General features: G+C 45.2%; 1 protein-coding gene across 7 annotated transcripts in view; it reads left to right on the top strand.

Moving 5' to 3' along the window:
- Nucleotides 1–15763, top strand: part of LOC124233727 (sodium/calcium exchanger 3) — a 138934-nt gene extending 123171 nt beyond the window's left edge. For 4 of the 7 annotated variants that reach the window (XM_046650859.1, XM_046650858.1, XM_046650861.1 and 1 more), the window contains exons 4-8: nt 4245–4262; nt 8259–8383; nt 8941–9040; nt 10765–11040; nt 13654–15763. In XM_046650859.1, the coding sequence (XP_046506815.1) occupies nt 4245–4262; nt 8259–8383; nt 8941–9040; nt 10765–11040; nt 13654–14030 (896 nt within the window). In that variant the 3' untranslated portion in view covers nt 14031–15763. The remainder of the gene's footprint in view (nt 1–4244; nt 4263–8258; nt 8384–8940; nt 9041–10764; nt 11041–13653) is intronic. The other 3 variants (XM_046650863.1, XM_046650865.1, XM_046650862.1) reach the window with 2 other exon arrangements.
- Nucleotides 15764–24732: the final 8969 nt, after the last annotated feature.

Below are 24732 nucleotides of genomic sequence, written 5' to 3' on the forward strand. Positions count from 1 at the left end.
GTCAGAGGCCACAGCTTCTGAGAGCTCTCTGAGAGAGAGTTGTCTTGTGAGGTAGTCATGCCGTCTGGAATCCTGAACTATTCTTCCTTCCCCTGGCATCCCACCCCATCCCATTCTACCTCTGTTCCTAGCCCAAGGTAGGGTACTTTATTCAGACGACTCTAAGATAATGCAATCTCTAACGCAGAAAATTAAGAGTCTGCCAAAGGAAGAAAGTAATCCAGGTATGGCAATCTCCCTAGCCAGAGGGCCCTGGAAAAGGACTGACACTGGGCATGAGTACTGACTTATGGGTTTTCCAACAGGAGAAGGGACTCTTAAGTGGTATAGCTGGTGTTGATTCCTGAGAAACAGGTGTTGAACGGTTCACAGAAGCCTGCCTTTGCTTTGCATCTGCAAATGAGCCTATCACCCAGATCCTAAGACAACTCTCATCCCACATCAGAGAAGTGGCCTCATTTCCTCCTTTCCTCAGGACATGCATCTTGGAATACCTGCCAGGCTTCCATTCCTAAGGGACTGATTATGTTGCAACCCAAGGTGGATGTAAGGAAAGACTTCTTCCCTTGAAGAAAATAATTGGAAGCCACTACTTTGAAAGTGTTGGAGGAATATATGTGGGAATGGGTAACAGTGCTCTTGGGAAAGAGGAGCATATTCGCACTCCCCTTCAGGAGAGTTATGCTGCTGGGAGCCTCTTGGAGGAAGGGACAGTGAGGCTCATCTGTTTGTCAACACGGGGTGATTATTCTCCAACTACTTGATAGTCACATGACAATGAACAGTGTAAAGCCCTTCACTCAAGGACAGATCCAAGAGATTCAGCAGCTATACTCCCAAAGGCTCACCAACAGGTCTTCTTCTCAGACCCGTATGATCAGTTCTCATTATCTTCTGGGGACTTTCTCTGCACAGCTGACCAGTTCTGTGCGCACACTGATTTGGACACATGTGGTGTTCTAGAAGCAGAAGCCCTTTCCATCTTACGTTACTCATCCTCTCCTTAGCCACGTAATAAGATGCTGCCATGCACCTGACTGCCAAAGAGTGCCGGGAGAAAGAAAAAGTCTCTGGTTTCATTGCTTCCTAGATTGTGTTCCTGCCAATCCTCCAGTTTCAGCTACTGAGAATATTCTCAGAAATTGTCTCAACACCTTCCCTACCTCATTCCCAACTCCCTTGTGCGTTGACTCTACATCTTCACGAGTGGTTGGATGCAGCAGACACCTGAGGCCATTGTAAACCAGTTTCATCAGTTTCCACAGTCTCAGCTACTTAGGTGCAAATGAAAGGAGCACAAAGGATCATACAGGGTAGCTGGAAAGAAGGCAGTGGCTCCAGACAAGAAGAATGGGTTGGAAGTCCATCCATGACTTTATTCCATCAGTAAGGAGGCTCTCTTTTCTACCTCCCCAACAAACCCCTATAGCAGGACAGCAAGTGACCTGAGATAAACCTTGTGCTCTTCAACAGACTTGGCCAAACACAAACATCTATAGCTACTCTCCATTTGAGGACCCCTTTTTTCTGTACTAAATTCTCTGTCCAAGGGGATGTTAGGAAAGCCCTGGTAGAGCCTAGCCCGGGGGGAGGGAGTAGGTGAGAAAAACAGGATTTCATCAAGCTATCGGTGTGATATGCCCCCAAATCTTCCCATACCAAGATGCCAAGATAGAAGGTGACAACAGGAAATGTGTCATTTCCTGGCCTGCAGTTCTATTCACTATAGGGTAATTTTCAGTTTCTTCAGCTTGTCCCATATTTTGGCATCAGACCATAAGGTGAAAAGTCATAAAACTTGATTGTCTAGGCTCAAAATCAGAAGAAAATCTATCCAGATTTCCTGAATTCCCTGCTGCTCTTGGAGTGAGAAACTGCAGTGGAAATTGCTTTTCATTATTGTGGCTGCATGGGAGAGTCTTAGGCATTCAGAGCAGCATAGGCTCTGCATGGTCAAAATGGCAATGGCATTACAAAAAATAGTAAAGGACTGGATTTGAAGTAAGAGAGTCTATTCTTGGCAAACAAAACAGACCTCAGAGGTGAAATTAAAATCTCTGGACCCACTGGGGGAGGGAAAAAGAGAGGATGAATAGGCAACACGGTTGCTCTGGAGTAGAGTAAGCACTGGAGTCTAGAAGTGCACTTCTGAGAGCAAAACTGAGCAGCAGAGTCAAAGCTGCCTGGCCTGGGCCTGGATACTGGATGCCTCAGGTGGGAAGGGAAAGCACTTTCCCCCAACAATGGGGCCTGTTTGTGCCTTCTTTCCCACATCCGTGGGCTCACCCTGACAAGCTGCCCAGATCTTCCAATTACTCACTGGGCTGTGCTGTGTCCTGCTTGTCCCTGGAATATGTGAGCAGAGATGACTCTGACCTGATGCTGGGGATCAATAAAGGGGAAAGTTCAGCTCCAGCTTCTCTCTTCAGCAGCAGCAGGAAAAACACCCTGGACGTATTATGTCACTCAAAGTTGGCCTACCTGGCTCTTGCTGACCCATCTATAACTGCTAGATGGAAAGTCTCAGATTCACATAGACAATGACCAGAGATGGTGTGATTTCAGCTGACCGCAAGCCCTTTCGCTGCACTAGGGATGTCTGAGTGAAAACCACGGCAGCAAGGACCTTTTTGGAAGAGCTGCCTCTTATCTGGCCTACCTGTGTACACTGATGTGTTCCAGTCTCTGGTCTCCATTGGAACTTGGGGGCCAGGGATGGGGGCTTTTCCAGTGGGTGGAGATCCATAGAAGGAACAGAATGAGAAAACTCTCTTGCTGTCTCTCTGTCTGTCTATCTCTCTATCTCAATGTAGTAAAGAGATCACTGATCCATTATCCCTTGGAATTCAATATGGGAAAACCAAAAAAAGTCAACTGCTGTTCACCCCGCTTATATACCATAAGGATTCTGGATCTACATGTGCCTTCAGTGACTGTGAATAAGGAATGATGGGTCACAGGCTTGAGTTGCATTCCTAGGGATTCTTAGAAGAAACAGTTCACAGACACTCCCCCGCCACCAACACACTGTTTCCTCAACATCCTCCATCAGTCACCCGCTACACCAGGGGTATGTGACAGGATGTTCCCAGACCTTTGTTTGACAAGAACCAGGGAGTGAGGGACTGTTGAGGTGAAAATGTGGTGTGTCACAAGAATTTTTAATTTTTGGATCTTGAAGTCTAAGAGAGTTAAGCATAAGTACAAATTTAGAGGGCTAGGGACAACCTGTGTTGGGCATATCTTTACCTCAGCTTCCCAGTCCATGTAGGACCTTGTATATGTCATCTTCCATCTGTGTATATCTTTTGATATGACAGTCTCTCCAGAATATCTGGACTCTGATTTAAACTTTCCTTTCTGGAACAAAAAGACTACCATCCAGAGATGCAGCACCACAGGATCTATGAGAAACACAAATGCCAAAATAAGGCAACAAACCTTTATCAAACACCTAGTAGTTACCGTGACTTTACTAGGCACAGGTGATCCAAAACGGTAGGAGTCCATGGCCCCGACCTCCAGGCTGTGTCTATAAAAAGACAAACTGTTTCAAGGAAAACATTCTTCAGGACTTACCTTTTCACTAGGTCATTCTTTCAGGGAAACTCAAAGTTCTGGCCAGCATGGCAGCTAGCAGGCCATTTGTGGTCAAATGTTATGGGCACTGGGAAGCTGAGCATGATCTGATTAGGAGGTTAGGGATGAAGGACACAGAACTGCACACTGCTCCACTCTTGTGCACCATTACTAGCGCCCTGAGCTCCTATTCAAGTGCCAGGGTCCTATTCTCCACTGATAAGCCAGCCACTTTGGCAGGGTTGGAACCCATACAGTTTTCAGTGTAACTGGATTCTCACTCCATTACAGAATAGATGTGAGAACCCGGTCTCTTAGAAATTCGCAAATGACCAACTCTGTCTGCTCCACCCACTTGGTTCCCCCATCCTCATTCCTCTATCCTTAGCCCTCAGAGTTGCAGGGAAGCTGTGGGGAAAACTCTTATTTAACTGCAGGGCCCTGGTGCTCAGCAGCCTCTCAGCGGCTCACACCTCTTGCTGCTGCTGCTGCTGTGCATGCTCCATATGCTGCCTTTTGCATGTCGCTGCAGAGCTCTCACCTACTAAGCTCACTGCTTTCCTTATGCTGCCAGCAACCACAAAGCCTGGGGACACTTTCAAGATGGGACCTTAATGCTCTTTCCTTTTCTTTCTTCCCCTTGTCTGATATCTATTTGCAAACAGCGCTCCTGTTGTCTCCAGGTAAGAGGTGTCTTGCCCTCTCTTTTCTATGTCTTGCCAGTGCCATTACTTACTTTAAGATCAATGTCCTTTGATTTATTAGTAGGAACCATGGGCTTGAGTTAACTTGACAAGTTCTCCCAAGGACTGGGAGATTTATTTCCCTAATCATAATTGAAGTAATCCTAAGGACGTAGACAATTCCTTGAGCACCATTTCTGCCAGTAGATGTGGGTAATGGCGTAGCTGGTTTTCTCTGGGACCAGGAAGAGAATTGAAATTTACCAAAGAGATGGTGGGTCGCAGACTTCTCCTGCATCTTAACTCATTGGTCCTCTCATGTTGTGGGGCAAGGAGAGTGAGAGTCAGAACTGAATCTCCTAATAGGATCATGATGGGATTTGAAAGAAAATACTTTGATCTCAAAGAACCCAGGGAAAAATAATCAGGAGCTTCTATGAGAAAGTGGAAAACAATTTTTAAAGACTCTGGAATTTTACTGCTCCTGGAGATCTTCCATCTCATCGCAGCTGAGACCTAAATTGCTAGAACTTTGGTTCGTTTTTCATTGACCCTTGAATTCACATGTGCCATGGACGACAAGAAGAATTAGGATATTATATTGGATGGGGGCAATTTTCTGGCTGGAAATAGAAATTTTAGGGAATTTATTGTAGAGAGATCCTCATGCAGAATCTATATCCTGTTGCAGGACGTACACCTGCTTTGAGAGTGTGCTTGAATTAGTGGAATCCAATCATAAACAGTGTCCAACTTTGTGAGCAGATAGGAAAACATTTCCATCATATCTGGCAATACTTCTGTTCTTGGTGCAGGCAGAGTGAGCTATACAAGACATCTCAATATATTTTAAAAGAACATTTTACATTTCATCAGCTCTTTGAACATATAAAAATTTTGAGGTCATTAAAGAAGCAAAGCACCTTATGGAATTCTTTGGCATTCAAAGTTACCTGTAGGCTGCACCTTGGGTTTGAGAATGGGCAGGATACACAGTAAGGACATTTGCCTCCTTGAAGCCTCAAACAAACAATGTAAACCCCTACATTTTCTCTTTTTGAAAAAAAATTACTCCAGTTTCCTTGGCCTCTTGCGTCCTCCTTATACCAATAGGATAAGGACTATCTCCAACCCCATATATCCTACTATTCTCGCAGAGTATTGATGCTACAGCATCAGGTATTCCTTCTCCACTTCACTCATCCTCTTGCCTGAGAAGGTATTTGGGCTTCTTTGTTCCAACTCTTGACTCCACCCCCTCCCCCCCACCAACCACACATATATACACACAAGAAAGATTGTGATTTAATTTAAGCTTCTTTGTACTTTTAACATATTTGCACGAATGCCAATAGAAGCTAAAAGAGGAAAAGAAGGTGTCGTTTCCTGGATCTTTCAATCTGTAAACCTTTAATTTAAGAGCCCTTGGTTAGATTTTAAATTCACTGAAAGTCCCAAATTCTTGTTTGAGTTTTCCTAGTTGGTCAGGCAAACATGATTAACAATGCCTGATGGTGAAAGATGGAGAGTAAATATATTCATTCTGAGCTACACCACCAAGCTCAGGGACCTGGAAATGAGAGCACTGGCTGCATCTCTCCAATTCTTTCTGAGGATGTCTGTAGAGCATTCACGGCAATCTATTCTTGTCTGGCCTGGCAAGCTCTTTGTTCATCCAATATTTGTTCAATCTTCCATCCTATTCATATTCTCTCTCTGTCTCCCTGCTGTCTCCTCCTTTTCCTAAATCTGAGAGTTTGTTTAGTGAGTCTGAATATGAAGATCACCTGTCCTTTATTCTCTTCCCTTGAAATTCTGAGGAGTTATGTAAATAAGTGATCAAAATCTATATGGTCTTTTTGGTTTGAGACTTATACTCTATCAAGAAATTAACTTAATTTGAATGCAAAGGAATTATCTTTACAAAAATAGAAAACGGCAGGAATTACTACCAAACCAAGACATTAAACCAGAGTTGATTTAAAGGCAAGTGAATCAATCAATTAATAGATAAATAGATAGATATGGAGTATCTCTCAGAGGCTGAGGCAGAGCCAAAGAGAGAAGATTGGTTATTTGTCAAAGAGATTTTTACAGAAAGCTAGATGGAAAGACTGACTGTCACCACAGGGGTGGACAGGTCAGTAGGTAGATCAATATCCTGCCAGATGGATATAGTGCTAGATTGAAAGCTAGGCAAGGGGTTAGACAGGTACATTTATATGTCACTGGAGAACTCATTATATTGGTATAAAGTTCTTGTGGCACGTGTAAAGTATGACATGGGGGAATCGGGGAGGGAAGAGTGGAATAATACTGTCACTGCTGGATGGGCATTGTGAGTTGGTGCCAAAACCTGCAAGTAGGGGGAAAGAGTACCTGTGCTTTTAAGGAATCTATATGTCTTTTTCCAAGTGCTTTTTCTCAGATTGGCTTGCAGTCTGGCTTCTAGGATCACTGACTTCATAGCCAGATCCCTGGATATACCCAGATGTACCTTCAGAATTAACTAATAAGAGACTCAGAATCAATGGATTAAATGAAGTCAATCTGCTAGAGGGTATCTGCTTACTTAGAAATATACAGAAGGACACTGATCCTTGAGAAATCATTGTTTCCGAAAGCGGTGACCAACGCCTGCAGGAGGACAGCACCATGGACAGCTCCCAAGCATTTGGGGATTGCCTTCTGTGTTTTGTGCCAGAGCACCGAGTAAAACAGCCAGCTCAGGAATCCTCCGCACACTCTCTTCCTATCTTCATTCAGGCAAACTAAGAAAATCCTCATATAAAATAGATTCTCTTCTTGGTAACTTACACCTTTGGTCTATAGTCTTCCAGTAAATTCCTTTCCTTGCAACCTCAAGAGCTCAAGTCTCCCCCCTCCCCATGCTTCACCAAGTCCCAAGATAGAGAGAAAAGAAGACCTCCTTGGCCTCTCGCCCATTTTGTCCTTGAGATTATCCAAGGACTAGAGAATTCCCCTAGGAGATTCACTGTGAATGAAACCAATTAAGGAGCCAAATAAAAGAATTAATTGCATGTAAGAATGAGAACTTGGATAGAGAGATGTTTAAATGAGCTCTGAAAGAAACAGGCTGCCAAGAGCAATTTTCTAATCAAAGGAGAATAAAAAGATTCAATCTCTATTTCACTCTAATCCAGAAAACATGTCTTCATGGTGAAGTAGTCTTAAAATGGACTCACCAGCTGAAATGGAAAAAATTTCTAACTGTTCAACAAGAGAACAGACCACTGGTACATGAGTCAAGATGCTGAGGGACACAGGGAATGCCTCAAAAGAAAGTAAAGGAAGAGCTTTATTTTGTTTTGTTTTTGAACAAGTATTTGTGTTCCAGAAGAAATGTGCCTGACTCCTGTAGAAATCCTGGGGATCTTTCATTGGAAAATCATGAAGTTTTTTGGGAAATCTTCCAAGTTTCTCATTGTGAGGATAATATTCACTTGTATGAAATGTAGATATTCCTGGAAACATCTCTCCTTTCTCCTTTATAGAGAAGATAGTCCGAACAGTGTTAGAAACAGATGTTAATGTGAACCAGTAGACATTCCCTTTGGATTAAAATGTTCTTCCGATCCCCAAGAACTCTTTCATGAAGTAGTTGAACAAACACTCAGGCCCAACAGTTCAGAATGGTTAAAGATCAAAAGATTTGGTTTTTGTTCCCAACTCACCAGTATCTCACCAAATGACTTGGGGACTTTACTTAGTGCTATTTCTCAGAAGGTCTTTGGGTCAGGTTCCTCACCCAGGTATAAACTGGAAAAAGGAATGCTTATCCCAGGCCTTCAAAAAGCCTCTCATGGTCTGATGGTCATAAAATGTCCAGCACTTTACAGAAAGAGGCACTAAAAAATACACAAAGTCTCCATTCTCAAGAGCTATGTGCCCACTGCATGTGCCTAATACTCTGAGCTTTAGACTTCTAGGGAACAGCGAATGTGCTAAAACTAGTCTGATTTTGTTTTGTTGCAGAGATGACAGACAGGAAGCTGACTGTGGAGGAAGAGGAGGCCAAGAGGATAGCAGAAATGGGAAAGCCAATATTGGGTGAACACCCCAAACTAGAGGTCATCATTGAAGAGTCCTATGAGTTCAAGGTCAGGCCATAAGTGAGATCTAACAGATAACAGAGTGATGGGGTGGGAAGTAGAAGACCTGGAGTTTTCTTCTAATTTCACCACTGAATATGTGAAGTTGAAATGGAGTGAATCATTTACCCACCCGACCTCAGTTTCCCCATTTGTAACATGGAACAAATAGTGCCGGTATCCTAGGAATATTGTGAGAAACATAACGTAGTATATGGACTAAATGGGTTATAAAGCCCCTAGATGTATCATCACTAGTGTTTAACTGTATTTTTAAAATGAAGATACTAAAATTCACTCCTCCAGGGCGAGGTTTATTGACATTATTACCATTATTCTATATTGTATTGCTCTAAATATCCAATGTCAGCAGTCACAACCAAAGAAAAAGGAAATAGAAGGATTATCCCAGAAGACATCACCCAAAACCATTCCGTGCATAACTTTCAGAACCCTCGTGGAGTCCGCTGAAATGCAGGACACCTTTCATTCTCTTGAAGCACCAGATTCTTCAGTGGTTCTGCGCATTCTCACCTCATGATTCCAAGTTTTTATCTCCCTGACAGAGTACAGTGGACAAACTGATCAAGAAGACGAACCTGGCCTTGGTTGTGGGGACCCATTCCTGGAAGGACCAGTTCATGGAGGCCATCACTGTCAGTGCAGGTGAGAGTGTCTCAAGGGGGCACAGGCCTTGCTGGGTGAAGCAGACAACACCAGAAAAGGAAAAACACAAGCACATCCACAGCCCACCAATTTCTGGGAAGGCGTCTGTGTCCAGTCTTCCCAGCTCTAGTCCTAGATGTTTGCATGTTTCACTGGGCTGCTTTGGAAAAGAATCACGGGGCAACGGAAAAAGTCTGGCTATCTCTGATTTCAAATCCTGGTTCTGTTGTGTAAACTGAGACAGGTTACCCTCTCTGCTTCTCAATTTCCTCAGGCCAAAAGTGAATTATTGCTACCTTCCTCAGCAAAAAAAGTAGAAAGGCACAGAATCTGGTACCAAACACTAACTCAATAAATTCTGTTTTCCATCATTCCTTCCTCTCAGTAATTTGGTCCTCATTTTCTATAAAATGGGGAACTATTCTGACTTAGAGATGCAGGGCCCAGAGTTGGTAAAATCTTTGCATTGACTTTGACAAACCTCCACCCTGGATGATTCCAAACCTCTCCTTCAGCATTTGTTGACACGTTCCCTCTGTGATGCCTCACAGCAAAGCCAGAGTCCCAGAGGCCTGCACACATGTTGGAATGTGAATGGAAATGGTCTCACCAACACCACCAATATTGCCTCTCGGCACCACTGAGGCCTCCTTATACAGCCGGCCCTGAGCACTACTGGCCTTGTCTCTTTTCATGAGACTTTGTTGTCATAGCAACCCACAGGGTCATATCCCCAGGGCCCCAGAGCCACAGCTAAAGTGCAACCAGGAAGAGAGAGCTGCTGCCATCACTGCCCCACTTTTCACATCGCCGGCTTCAGATATTCCCAGTTCCCCCTCTGATGACCTTATTTTGCCCCTAAAGAGACAATACACAGAATGTAGGCCACATAATCTAACCCCTTCCTTTATCAAATGAGGGAAATAAGGTTCAGAAACAAGAGGTGACTTATCCCAGGTTACAGATTGTCTTCATGGCAAAGCTGCAATGGAACCCAAGGATCCTGACTCCTGCTCTTTTGAAACACAGCGTCCACGGGTTCTATCAAAACATTACAGAGGTTGCCCTTGACAAGGGGCCAGCGTGTCTCAGCACATTCTCTCCTCCTGGACTGCTGAATGGGCAATTCTGCCCATCTTTCCTAGCAAGGACGAATAAGGCCCATGCCTGCTCTGTCCTGTGGGATATTTGGAGGATGGCACTGGCTCTTTGGTGTGTCCGCATGATCTGGAATGACAGCCGTCCCTCTGGGATGGATAATGAGCAGAACCACAAGGTTGTTGCAACAGTCACGTCAGGAAAATTAGAGAGGAGCCCCACTGGCATCCAGTAAAGAGTGGACACACAGCTGATTTCACTTTTCTTCGCCTAGGCGAGCAAATGCAGCCTCTCTACCTTCCTCTCTGGTTCCTCTACTGCCTTGGCCCTCTCATCTTCTCCCATTCTCTCTCTTAATCTCTTTCTTCTCTTCTTTATTCCCCGTCCTCTCTCTCTCACTCTCTCTGGGAGCCCTGCATTCAAATTGACCAATGAGGCACCCCTACTCAATTCTCATTTCCCAACTGTTTTCTGGTGCCCATGCCCTGGCCTACACCAGCTTCCCAGGAGGGAGCTGGAGCCTGCTTCCAGCTGATGAGGTTCGTGATGTGGTTCGAACTTGACCTCCTCATGAATGGGGATCTGACCTCGCTGCCCTTTCCTGGGCCTGTTTCTCTTGCCTCCAGCAGGGGACGAGGATGAGGATGAGTCAGGCGAGGAGAGGCTGCCATCCTGCTTCGACTACGTCATGCACTTCCTGACAGTCTTCTGGAAGGTGCTGTTTGCCTGCGTACCCCCCACAGAGTACTGCCACGGCTGGGCCTGCTTTGTCGTCTCCATTCTCATCATTGGCATGCTCACAGCCATAATCGGAGACCTGGCCTCCCACTTTGGCTGCACCATCGGCCTCAAGGACTCAGTGACAGCTGTTGTTTTTGTGGCGTTTGGCACCTCTGTGCCAGGTGAGAGTGAGGAGTGCTTGGATTTGCAGAGAGGATATTACCGGGTTCAAGTGACCCCTACAACTTTGCCTTGTTGTCTTCCTTCCCATCTCAGATCTGAGCTTAACAGAACCGCTGCCCCTAAGCTGCACAGTAGTCAATCAGAGAGATGAATGATAATATTAGTAATGATAGCCAACATTTCTTGAGCACTTTTGATGTGTCAAGCACTATGTATGCTAAGCAATTTACATGGGTTACCCCTATTCAAAACCCGATTCGATAGGGACAGTTATTATCCCTACCTGACAGATGAGGAAACTGAGGCCCACAGAGGTTAAGTTACCTGCCTAACTAAGTGGCCCAATTTCTTTTTTTTTTTTATTTTTTTAAAGATTTTATTTTATTTATTTATTTGTTTGTTTTATTTTTCCTTCTTCTCCCCCAAGCCCCCCAGTACATAGTTGTATATTTTAGTTGTGGGTCCTTCTAATTGTGGTGTGTGGGACGCCGCCTCAGTGTGGCTTGAAGAGCAGTGCTAGGTCCCCGCCCAGGATGGGAACCAGTGAAACCCTGGGCCACCGCGGAGTGTGCAAACTTAACCCCTTGGCCGTGAGGCAGGGTAATTCAAAGAATATAGAGACTGCTCTCCTTCCGCTTCCCTCTGGCAATCTCTGAGAGGCTAAAGATTAGCCTGCTTGAAGCTGTCACAATGGAAATGCCCACAAGCCTTCTTGGCCTCCTCTGCTTAGGACACCTGTCAGTACAGAATGTCACCCAGGGGGAGAGGCCAAGGAAGCTTAGCAAGTTCTTGTCCTTTCATATGATGTATTATGTATTCTTTTCTTCCTTATAAACACCTAGAGACAAACAGGAACGGGCATGCGTGTATTCATTCATTAGACAAGTATTTACCGAGCCTGGTACGGTATTGTGCTAGTTGCTGGGGCTATAGTGAGAGGCAAGACAGACATGCTTCCCTCTCCACGTGGAGTTTATCATCTAATGACGGAGACTGTACTCAACGACTATAATTAAAATCATCTCTGTAAGTTCTATGAAGAACAAGTGCATGTGCTGTGCAAGTATAAAACCGAGGACCTGGGCTGGTTCAGGGATGGCTTCCAAGGGAGGACATACGTAAGCCTGGCCAGGATGACAAGTAGAAGATAGCAGGCAGAGAGGGGCTGCATTAGCTCATGTTCCTTACTTAGTTCACTTAGGGTCTCCAGGGTATCTGAACCCTGAACTCCCGCCAAGGAGCTGACCTCGCAATTGCCATAGGAAGAAAGAGACAGCATCCTCCTACCAGAGGGTTAGGCTGAATCTCATCAGACAGGACTGTCCTGACTGGACCAAGGAAACGTATCCTGCTGGAAAGTAAACTAAATCTACATCACACTCTTGGAAATCCTCTTCCAGAAACCCCAGCACAGACCAGTGGGATTATTTATCCATTGGTGTTGCAAGAGGTTTGGATCATGGAAATGCATTGGGTGGTAGGAAATTAGATAGATGATCCGGGGATGATCCAGGTGGAGGAGATGCTCTGTGATCTCTGTTCTCCAGGCCTCAAAGGACCAGAACTATCAGAGGGGAAGGAGCAGATGTGGAGAAAAGGAACAGACGTGGGGAGAAATTGCAGAGGATCAGAGGCAAAATAAAGCAGGATCATAGGCAAGAGATCTTCTCTGGGAGAGCTGAGCAAATTGGCAACAAAGAGACAAAGCAGGCTGAGCCAGGCAGGGAGAGAGCTTGGGGCACTTCCAAGTCCTTGCAATTGGTCCAGGGAATAGCTGGTGACGCTAGGGACTTGAAGAAGGTTATGCTATTGTCCACTCAGCTGACTGTGGTTTGGCTGAAGCTCTTTGGATGGAAGGTGATGGTTTGGAAAGAGCCCTTATATTAGAATTTTAGGGTCAAATCTCCCTAACTTCCCATGTGACCTTGGGCAGATTCCTTGACCCTTATTTTCCTTACCTGTGAAATAAAAAGTTGGGGTAGTTGTCCCCGACAGTCCTTTCAGTCCCTACAATCCATGCCAACGGCTAACATCAAACCGCCAGCAGGGCCCTGTGCTCCACATACTAACTGCAGAGGCAGAGCTCCACCTTCCTGGAGTCCACAGCTCCCCACGCACTTCCTCGTCATAGTTCCCCAGCGCGTTTTCTGTCCCCGTAAATCGAGCACCTCGCTCAGTGTTGAGCACACAGGCATCGTTCAATAACTATGTTAAGTGAGTACATGCCTCGTGTGACAGTTACAATCAGGCATCTACTCTAAGCAGCTTCCCAGGATGTCAAGGTTCCCTGGGAAGATATTATGGAAGAGCAAACTCCCCTTACTGAAAAGTAGCCAAAGGGAACAATAAACCCACTCGGTAAAGACCAGGACCAGAAAGATCCTGTGAAATCTTTCAGACCTAGCAGATGAGGAATGGGAAGCCCAGAGAAGTGAGGTGACTTGTTCAAGGCCATGTAACTTGTTAATGGCAGAGCTTGGGGTAGCCCCCAAGCGCGTTTCTCGTTCCTGGGCTCAGCCAACTGTCGTCAGCTGCCTTTTGGACATACTCAAAGGTGGGCCCTCTACTTCTCAGCCTCCCATCAGCTCCCATTTGTCTCTGCCCTTTTCCAGATACGTTTGCCAGCAAAGCTGCAGCCATCCAGGACGTGTACGCAGACGCCTCCATTGGCAACGTCACAGGCAGCAATGCCGTCAACGTCTTCCTGGGCATTGGCCTGGCCTGGTCCGTGGCCGCCATCTACTGGGCCCTGCAGGGACAGGAGTTCCACGTGTCAGCCGGCACGCTGGCCTTCTCCGTCACCCTCTTCACCATCTTTGCGTTTGTCTGCATCAGTGTGCTCCTGTACCGCCGGCGGCCCCACCTGGGTGGGGAGCTCGGTGGCCCTCGTGGCTGCAAGCTTGCCACGACTTGGCTCTTTGTGAGCCTGTGGCTCCTCTACATACTCTTTGCCACACTGGAGGCTTACTGCTACATCAAGGGGTTCTGAGCCACAGGACAAGGCCTCTAGCAGGACAAGCCTAGGACTTCTTCTAAAAGAAGGGCACCTCCCCACCAGTGACCTCTCTGGGATGAGCAGCCCTGGAGAGGCAGCATCAGGACCCGAGCCCCAGGAACTTCACCCGACCTAGGCCCTGGCAGTGAACTGAAAGGGCAGAGTCTTAATCAATCCAACAGAATGGAGGAAACACCCACTTTACAAAGTATTTAATTCAATACAAGCCAACAACAGCAACAAACCCACCTCCACCCCATCTTCCCATCCATGTCCCTGACCCATAGCAAAGGTCAGACCCTTTCACCATCTTCTATTCCACCTTCTTCTGATTATTCCTTTGCTTCTACTTTGCTTGGGGGCAGGGTTTCTCCTGTCTGTCCAGTTCAATACATCACCATTCTCTCACTCAGCTGGTGAAGTGTGAAAATGAGTCATATTCATGTGGCTGGTTTGGGGTTCTCTTTCCTTGTAATCATTGTTGTGGTTGCTTTAATTTTTCCATCAGGTTTTGCTCATTGTTTTTTTTGTTCATTTCGTCTTTTCTTTCTGAAGTTAGTGACAAAGGTGCTGGGAAGGATGTTCAAGATCTGAGCCGACGGATAGAGGGATGAATTTTCAGACACACACCTGCCAACTCTCGCTGGGTAACAGCTGTCTCTTGGCTCCATTGAGGTCTCGTCCCCCATCTCCTTTTTTTTTTCCTGAGTTCTTGAGAGGGCTGATGGCATTCGAGTGGAAGTAGGTTTGCACACCCACTCGGGGCGCTAAAGAAGGGGCGAGGCAGGGGGACTGTGGCTGTAGCAGGAGGAGCTTTGTATGCTTATGTCAACATCAAATTTAAACAAAAAGTCATTATTCTCTTCTCTGCCCAAGCCTTTCAAAGAGTGTCTGTCTCCTTGTGTCAATGTCTATATGTTTATCCTTCTGCAGGAAGACCCACCAAGCAGGAGATACAGGGCAAAACGAGAATGGTGTGTGATGACAAAGGACAGCTGGGGAAACAAAAGAGATGTATGCCTTCTTGACTGTCTTTGGCTTTGTATCTGAGGCAGGAGAGAAGAGATGCTCACCCAGTGAGATCTTCAAGGGAAAGATGATATTTAAAATGTCAGTGCTTCTGAGAAATGTCATCTTTACCAACCCCTCACCTTCTAATGTACCAGACTAAGAAGGCTGACTATATTTCTTGAGGCAATGCAAAAACTTAGAGGTTTATGGGAAAACAAGGGGCTCCTTCCACGTCTCCTGAGCCCTCAGGTCACTTTGAAAGCATTTTCACAAGATAGGAACTGGAATTGCTCATCTCTTCCACATTCCTGCTTGTTTTTAAACCTTATGAAGCTCTTTCTCCAGCCTGTGGGCTATTTCTTGCCCCAGTAAAATGAATCTTTGTTGCCATAATCCCATGGAGCCTAGGTTTGTAGAAAAACAGATTGCTGCGCCCTACAGACATTTTCTGAACAAATTTTGAAAGGACCTGGCTTTAAAACGTACACACACAATAAACACACATACAAAATCACCACCAAACTGCCCACAGATCTTTAGGCTTTCTGCATTGACATAAATACATTTTTTAAGGGGAAAAAAGAAATTAAAAAACACCTGTTTAATTTTAAACACATTTTTTAAGAAAAAATTACTAAAAAAGAAACAGTGCTCATGTCATAAGCTATGTTGACAGTTGCCAGTGGAAATGTTGGGTTGGTTTAAAAAAAAATAAAAGCTATACTTATATCTCTCTAAAAAAAGCTTGCTTCTCCCCATGTTTCTTCAGGAAAAGGTCCAGGGGGCCACTTGGGTTTCTTCTGGAGCAAATGTGGTTGAGGGAAAGGTGTTGTCTCCTATTTGTATCTGCTGTTTGCATCTGTCATCTCCTCAGATGCCAGTGTGCCAGACCCAGTATTTTTAAAGCAAAAATGCTTCAGGGAAATGCCACCTGTCAAAATGTGGACTTCAGGATGCTGGAAGACATAAGCAGTTGAGCTGGATGATTAAAGTGAAGGAGGTTTTTGTATTAGAAAGGCACAGTGGGGCAGAATTCCAGTGAGGCAAACAGTGCCCTGTATTTATTACCAATGGGCATACTCATTTACTCATCATTCATTCAACAAGTGTATTTGAATACCTTCTATGAACTGAGCTACATTCTGGTGATACAACAAAGAGTAGCATATAGTTCCAGACCTCAAGAAACTCACAGTCCAGAGGAGGAGGTAAAACTTCTTTTAATCAAGGCTCTTTTGGTTACAAGAAACAGAAACCCATTAAACTAGTTCAAGAAACTAGGGGGGCCATACTGCAAAGGCCTGGTGGGGGGCTCTTGTGGAACCCAAGGTAGGAGGCCAGAAGAGCCTGAAAGCCCTCAGGAACCGAGGCCACTCTCCATCTCCTCAAAACCTCATGGTCTTCCCCATCCTTGCTTCCTTCTCCCTGTCTGGCCTATCCACTTCCTCTCCCTCCCAAGGTGCTTCCTCTGCTTTGCTTGTCTTGCACATGGCCCAGCACGGCCCCCAGCCCTGACACTATATCATGACCTCACAGCATCCTCCCCACAACTAACTGGGACGTACCTTTTTTTCTCTAAGTGAAAATTCTCAATGGAGAGAATGTGGCTAATTCACCATCCCCAAAGGGCCATTTCCAAAAGGCAGAATCCTTTGTAGAAAGCTGTGTCATGGGGGTTGGGGAGCCTGTGAATTGGTTGCTTTGTGTTAGGTGTCCACTCCTGGTCAAAACAACTCAGGTAAGGAGAAGAGAGTGGTGAGCACATTGTATGTACTGTTGCCCTTTCCAAAAGCTAGGTGTTAGGAAAGAGCCTGTGAAGCATATGAAGCACCAAGGTGAAAATAAAAATTACAGTTCTATGCCATGAGTGCTCTGAGAGTGGCACAGACAGACCACCATGGGAGTTCACTGGAAAGAAACACTAACTCAGCCTAGAAGAACCGAGGAGGACTTCAACAGAGAACGCAACATTTAGGTAGACTCTTGAAGGAAGAATCAATAATGTTTTACCTTGGTGAGGGGGCCTGGCATTGAAGGACAAAGAGAAACGGTGTGCTCAAAGGCACGGGTGAAACAAGATAGGGCACGGTCATGGAATAACAGTGGTTGGCATGGCTGGAGTAGAGCATTCAAGGAAACACAGAACAACCCAAAAAGCAAATAGGGAGAAGGGTTTGACTCAAAGGCTCATTCAGTTTTTTGCCAGCCACTAGACTGAAAACAAAAAATGCCCTTTAGCTTATTAAATGGTAGAGCAAAATTATGAAATCCATTTGTACCCATCTCTTCCCTTTTTTGAGTCATTTCTGGGTTATCCAGATGTTAGGCTTTATTAAGAGTGAAGCTGGGATGAACCACAGAGGATGGGGAAGAGGATTGAGGAGAGGAGCCTGGGAATCTGAAGACCTGGATTCTAGTCTAGATGCTACCACCAACTGGTTCTGTGGCCTTGAATCAGTCCATCTCTTCTCTGGACCAGTTTCCTGAACTACAAATAAGGTTTTAATAGACGGCCTCTGAAGCCCATTACTTCTGGGATTCTAAACATATGTATACAAAACTCTGTGTGTGTGTGTGTGTGTGTGTGTGTGTGTGTGTGTGTGTGTAATCAAACTGCCTGTCAACCATATATGACCGAGCGTTGCAGACATCTTTCTACAGTTCCTTGGCCCTGTGGCCTATGTATTAGTCAGTGTGAAAAAGGCATTGTAAGCCACTGTGCACATGCTCATTTTCAACACTTTTTACTGACTAAGCCACAACGTTCCCATCCCCTTGACTCATTTATTACTTAGCAGAATGTTAGCTGCTGTAATAAATAAACCCCAATATTTCAGTGGCTTAGCAAAATGAAAGTTTATTTCTCACTCATATAATAATCCAGTGAGGATGTTCCTGGTCAGCAGGTGGCTTTCTTCCACATGATGATTCAGAACTTCCATTTACTTCTATTTTGTGATTCTGCCACTCTCTGAGGCCTTGGAGCAGCAGATGGGAAGGAAATTAGAGAAGGCACACAGACTTCTAACTGCCTACTCTGACGCGATAGCCATCACTTCTGCGCATATTCCATCAGTACAGGGTAGTGGCTTTCACCCACCCAAATGCAAAGGAGACTATGAAATATAGTCCTGGCTGGGCAGCCACTTTCCAGTGACCGCTCTATCCCACAAAAGGATGAAATTTTTATGAATGTCTGCCTCTGCTGCAATCCCTCTGTGATTAAAGATAGATATTTTTAGTATCGTTGGCCAAGAGCAATCTGATCTTTGTCTACGCGGAGTTTTATGGTTTACAAAAACCTTTCATCCACATGTGTTTGAGTTTGACAAGAACCACAGAGGTAGATATTATTCCCATTTGATCAATGAAGTTCCGAAAGGTTAAACATTAGCCCAGGAGTACACAGTAAGAGGCAGGACACAAACACAAGTTTTCTGGTTCCAAATCTAAGCTTTTCCAAGAATGGCATGGTCTCTTTTCACAAAACCAAAACAAAGAATGAGACTCCAGGAGTCTGATCTCGCCAGTGAGAGAGCCCCTCAGAGGCAGCCAGGGCCCAGGAGGGAAGGCAGAAGCCAGCTAGCCACTGGTCCTCTCATCCTCCTTCGGTTTCCTCTCCTCCCCTTTGTCTCCATCCTCACTGAGCAAGGAGCTTCCTCTAGGGGCAGCTGAGTGGACTGATGTTCCAGCAAGAGCCAAACTGGTGGAAATTTCCAAAAGGGAAATTTCACTGTGATGAAGTGATTTGTCCTGAGGAGTCTAAGTACAATTAATGTTGGAGAGTTACCTGGTCCCAGAGATTGGGTGATTCAAAACACTTCTTGGGAAAGGGTATCCAAAAATGATTCCTGGAAAACTGCCCTGAAGGCATGTCATGTGACATTTAGGACGTTTTCAGAAAAGGACAGGGAAGTCAAACTGTCTCTAAGAAATGAGATTAGGCTTTGCTCATAAACTCGAAGGAGATTCATCATTCTTCCTTAGAAATCTGGAAAGGAGGTGACCCTGGGTAAACTAGTTTGGTTCCTCAAAATCCTTAGATTCTGATTTATAATCTTAGTCCTTTCTGCCATGTCTCAAGTTCTTCCCAATTTCTGCATCAGTGGAAACAAAATAGGAGCTGGCTGTCACTCTGTTGCTCCCCAATCATCTTTATTGTAACTGCACAGCACATGAATGGGATTGCTTCCACAATGCGTGATAACAGTTCACTCTTCTGCTATGATCAGCGACTCTGGCTGGTCTTTGTTCAATCCATTTCTCTTTCCATGAGTGTGGGGCAGAAGTTAAAGCCTGGTGGCCTGCAGGCTTGATGTGTTTGACCAATGAAGTGTTTTTAAAAAAAAAATAGAATAATTGTCAATGTTTTAAAACTGAATAATTTTGTATAAAAATATGGATTTCAGCTTCTCTGGCCACACTGGGTGGGCATTCCCATGTAGCAACAATCCAATGGAGTTGATGAGTGGCCACCCCGTGTAGACAGGGTTTATGCTTTCAGTTCACCAGAGTCCCTCCCTGGCCCACCTCTCTCACTCACATGACCCTCCTGGTCCCTGTAAACATTTGTGCCTGTGACACCTGTAGGGGATCAAGGCTTGATGTTTTGCATTTTTGGCCTTTCACGTGTTGGTGCTAATCTCTAGTTTTCTGTGGGGTTTGAATCCCAGTTGCACCATTTTTACCTTTTGTGGGATTTTAAACAATTCACTTTAACCTCCCTGAGCTTCAGTTTCTCCAATTCAAACATACAGTTGTTGCAAAGGTTAAATGAAACATTTTCAAGGCAATTACCATAGTGCCATATACGTAGCAGGCATCCTGGAAATGTTCCTTTCGCCTCACATTGAGGGCTTGTGGTAAAATCCCTTACAAGTTGTGCCATCAGAGTCTGAAATGTTTGAGAGGCCTGTCACTGTTCCAGTGGGGTAGACAGATGGCCTCAGGCCACCACATCAACATGCCATCCCTCCATATGTTGGACCAGGCAGGCTTCATAGAAGTGGAGAAAAGCTCTTCACAGTCTTGCTTCCATAGTAGGACCAAGCCTCGAGCCCCTGGGCCTGCATGGGGCACAGAGGTTAAGACTTGGAGGGATGGCCAATGAGCACCAGGACCCCCAAGTCAGGCAGGCCCCTTGGCACAGTCGAGAAGTGAGGCAGATACGTTTGGTATCAAAGAAGGGGTGACACAGGAAGAGGTGACAGGCCATGTAGAGTCTTCCATGCTAATAAGTAAGGTGGGTTATGGTAGGCAGAAATCCCTGTGGGCTTGCAGAAGGAGGCGAAGCCTTGGGAGAAGCTATGTAGTCTGTCCAAGGTCATCCCACAAGTAAGTGGCAGAGCGGGAATTAACCTCCTAGGTCTACCAGATTTCAAAGTGACTGCTCAGTATCTTCATATGCACCCGTTGGGTATGTAAGACAGGCATTGTTTACTTTCATAGTATTGATGAAGAAAGTGCAGAGCACAAATAGGATGACTTATCTTCTTTCCCCAGAACTTTCCTGGTTTTAGCACTGAAATTCCCATGTCCTACGAGACCCCTCAGTCCTGGGAAACTAAGATGGTTGATTGCCCTAGAATATTATGACTGTCTTACACAGTAATACTTACTACAGTGCCACTACTACTAGTAAATGGCAGTCTCTATACATGCACCTTCTGCTACGTCATGCTGTCATCTTTTACCAACCATTTCATGTCTCATTACTCTCATCCAGCACCTCAGCAGCTGGATGAGATTCTTCATCTGGTGGGGTGACCCAACTCTCATTCCCACAAAATTGGAATTCTTGCTGTGATGCTCCACTTTTTCATTGATCCCTTTCAGGCAAGGGAGTATGAAAAGGCATCCCTGATGAATCATCAGGTCCCAAACACAGTCCTTCTTACTCTCATTGTGTAGCAGCCACCAATTCCCTCTAACTAATAGGATAATCACCCACTCAGTTCACTGATCTCCTCTTCTGCCTGCTGGTTTATTGGCATGAAGAACCCAAAATGGCTAGGAGTCAGGCTCAGCTTCCAAGTCATCAGAACCATAACCATGTTCCTAGTGGAAGAATTTCTCCCTTGGGCATTAGGACTTCCAAACTTACTGAGCTCAGGGTTGTAGGGACAGAAAACAAAATTCTTCAAGAAGATTATTAGACATAATAATGAGAGGGATCACCCCACCACCATCCCTTGGTCCTCAGACCTATGCATTCTGTGTAGGGGCTGTCAGCACTATATATACTGGTCCCAATTTAAAGCATACACTGCATTCAGTAGGATAGCATCCCAACCTCACAAGGTATTATCTCCTAACTGGTGCTGTAATTGGGCCTGCAACAGGTCATTCCAAGATTATGTCAAACCAACCACCTTTGAGTGATGGGAAATACGCTAAGATGAATGCCTCTGATTGGAGGCCATGTTAAAAAAGATACGATGGCAATGGATAAGGCACTCTGAAGTCCATGCATGGAAATGTTAGCAGAAACACTACAGACCAATCCAAACCCTGAATTTGTGTCCATCTCGTGTGAAGAATAACTGCTACCGCCTTCACGATGGGAACACTCCAATCTAATCAACCTAATACCAAGTAATAGCTGATCTTCCTGGGAGGAAGTACCATATTAAGGGTTCATCAGTTGCCTCTGCTATTAACAGGTTGTCCACTTACCAGATGAGCCTCGGTGAGAGGACCCATATTATTGAGCTCGAGCACAGCCTCCGTCCCTGTTGCCAGGGCCATTCTGTACATGGGTCCATTGAATAAGCATCAGAGTAGCTGGAGAAAGATGCCAACTAAGATCTACAGCATGAGTCATCATCTGATTATTAAGAGCCTCCACCATCATGATTACTGTCATGTAGGCATTTATATAGGACACTAATATTTTCACACTGGGGGCTTCATTCAAGAAGTCCATACATACATATCCTCCCCAAACTTCCTTGTCATCAATTAGCTTCCTTTCAAAGCCTCAATGAGCCAGTCACTCCTTATCCACTGCACATTACTCAGTGTAGATCCATAATTCAGGCCAAAGTGGACAAGCAGATGTACTTCCTGAAGTTCTGCCCCCGGGAGGATTGCCATCCAGTCTTTGAGGGCCACCCCCGTGGGGCCATAGCATGGCGCTGTCCACCTCTGGCTGGTGCTGGCACGCTGTGCAGATCCATCCCTGAATTAGGTTCGTGCTTTTTCCTCATTTACTAACTGGTCACGGAGAATTCTCTGTGAAGCCATAGTGTGGTTGAAGGAGAGGCAGCAAAGCTGTAGGTACAGTTACCACGGGAGTCTAAGTCGTCTGTACTGATGCCTTCTTGACCTGACTAGCCTGGATTTCATATCTATCTCTTTCACTTTACAATGGAATGCTGCTTTGCAAGTCCACTTTTATAGTTTTCTGGGTAAGGCACCCAGTTCTACATGAATATTTTAAGTTGCATGTTCTTGGTTTCATTCCTTCCTGACCTGTGTGCTTAAGAGACATAATGGAGTTGAGTATTTAATTGATGCTGCATCTTGGGCTTGGTCCATATCCTCCCAGTGGCTACAGGAGAGAGGGACTCCTTTAAAGTTTCCTGGAAGGACTTCCAGTTGTCCACATGCATATTCACAGCTTTTAATTTGACTTTTTCCCCATGTGTGGTCCCTAAGGCCATACGAAGAATCAGGTGACTCCACAATTTTTATAATCACTGTTTTAAGTGCTAGAACCACTTGATCTCCCAACACTTTGCCCTCTGCTTTATTCCACGCCACCTTCAGTAATGATTTGGGTAATTATGATGCGACCGTCTACCATGAACTACCTGTGTCCCATTTGCACTCATCAAGGAAGTTATTCTTAGGCCGCTCAAATACATGACCAACCCAAATTCAGAGTCCCATTTTATGAGTTGTTTCCTGGGACCACTTCCAGCATCAGTCTTGTATAGAATCTCAATAGAAACAAGTGGCACATTCAAATTTGGATAATCCAAAGGTGTGGACAGAGTGTTGGAAATCCAGGCTAGCAGTAGGGGAGCTGTTACCACCCCTTGGCCCAAGTTGCAGAGGAGAAGAGGTTTTTGGAACCGAGAAGGAGAGAGAGTCATGTAGGTAAGCCTCTTCAAGAGGAACAATTTCAGTGGAAAAACACAACCAGCCCAAGGCAACCTCACAGGAAGAACCAGGGAGTTAACTCCGTCTTCCCTCCCCTCCTACCCTCCTGTCTCCTGTTGGAACTCCTGTTATCCAGAGGGCACAGGAGCTCCATTGATGTAGTTCATACAAGTCAGCCTCCCATGGCAGAGCAGACAGCAGGTGGAAAAGGCGGAAGACTATATCTAGGGAGCCAGGCAAGAAATTTTTGGCACAGCATGTAGAGTTGTTGCAATGATTTCATGAGATAACAGACTTAGCGAAGTGCCTGACGTATAGTAAGCACTCGCAGGTGAAAACACTGATGAGGCCCAGAGAGGTGAAGCTAACTGCTCAAGGACACATAGCCAGTTCCTAGCAAAGCCGGCTAGGGACTCCTGTAGCTGGTGCTCTCTCCACTGCCCCTCCTGCCCTGCTAGTCCACATGGCTTTTGTTACTAAGTTTTCCCTTCACTAAGAGATACTAAGTTTAGCTTCTCCTCAAGGAGTTATCTCCCCACAATACACCCCCATTACACCTTTTTGCAGTGGCTTGTGTATCTCATTACACTACCTCCACCTCATTTCACTGCCTCAGCAAGTTTATTTCATTACATCTTTCCTTAAACATCTCGCTTTTTAGACACTAACTTGATGTGCTATTCAGCAATGCGGGAGACACACTCCTTCCACATTTAATGGACTTTTCCACTCACATAGGTCAGACCCCTCTTCAGATGTACCAAATTAAGTGTCATTAAGAATGCTAAATTAAGGATTGAGAGAAGCAGACTCTAATTCTGGCTCTACCACAAGCTAGGTGTCTGATCTGGAGAAGGCCACTTAACCTATTGAGGTTTTGGAATCTTCATGTATAAACATCAGAGCAGGCGAATTTCCAGGTTCCTCCCAGCACTAAAGTTCATTGATGAAGCAGAGGAAGAGGAGGATGAACAGAGAGGGAGCCCAGCTTTGTAGCAGACACTGTGCTGGTACCCCACCCTCATTACGTCACTCAACCACCATGGCCTTCCTGTGAGAAAGGATCATATCCCCATTTTACAGATGAAGAAACAGACTCAGAGTGGGCAAGTGGTTTGTCCAGAGTCACTCAACTACTTCTTAGCAGAACCAGAATGTGTACTTGGATTAATCTGAACTAGAAGCCAAACTCTAAACCAATGATTCTCAAAGGACTGTCCTTAGATAAGCAACATCACATCACCTGGGAATTTACTAGAAGTGTAAATTTTCAGGCCCCACTCCAGAAGCCAGACCACTGGAGATGGGGCCCAGCAAACTGTGTTTAACAAGCCCTCCAAGCGCATCTGAGGCACACTCAAGCATGAGATCCACTGTTCCAAACCATTGTACTTTACCACCTCTCTCTCAAGTCGCATACATCTCATCACAGGCTCAAACACGCAGATACTGATACTGCTCTTTAAACACAGCTTCAGCGTCTTTCTATTTGTATATCCAGTTTTATCTTTAAATGTGCTACTCACATAATTCTTCCCATATAAACATCTCAGTATACCTCATACATCCTCTAAATGTT

Source organism: Equus quagga, unplaced genomic scaffold, assembly GCF_021613505.1.
Source record: "Equus quagga isolate Etosha38 unplaced genomic scaffold, UCLA_HA_Equagga_1.0 220_RagTag, whole genome shotgun sequence".
Classification (NCBI taxonomy): Eukaryota; Metazoa; Chordata; class Mammalia; order Perissodactyla; family Equidae; genus Equus; species Equus quagga.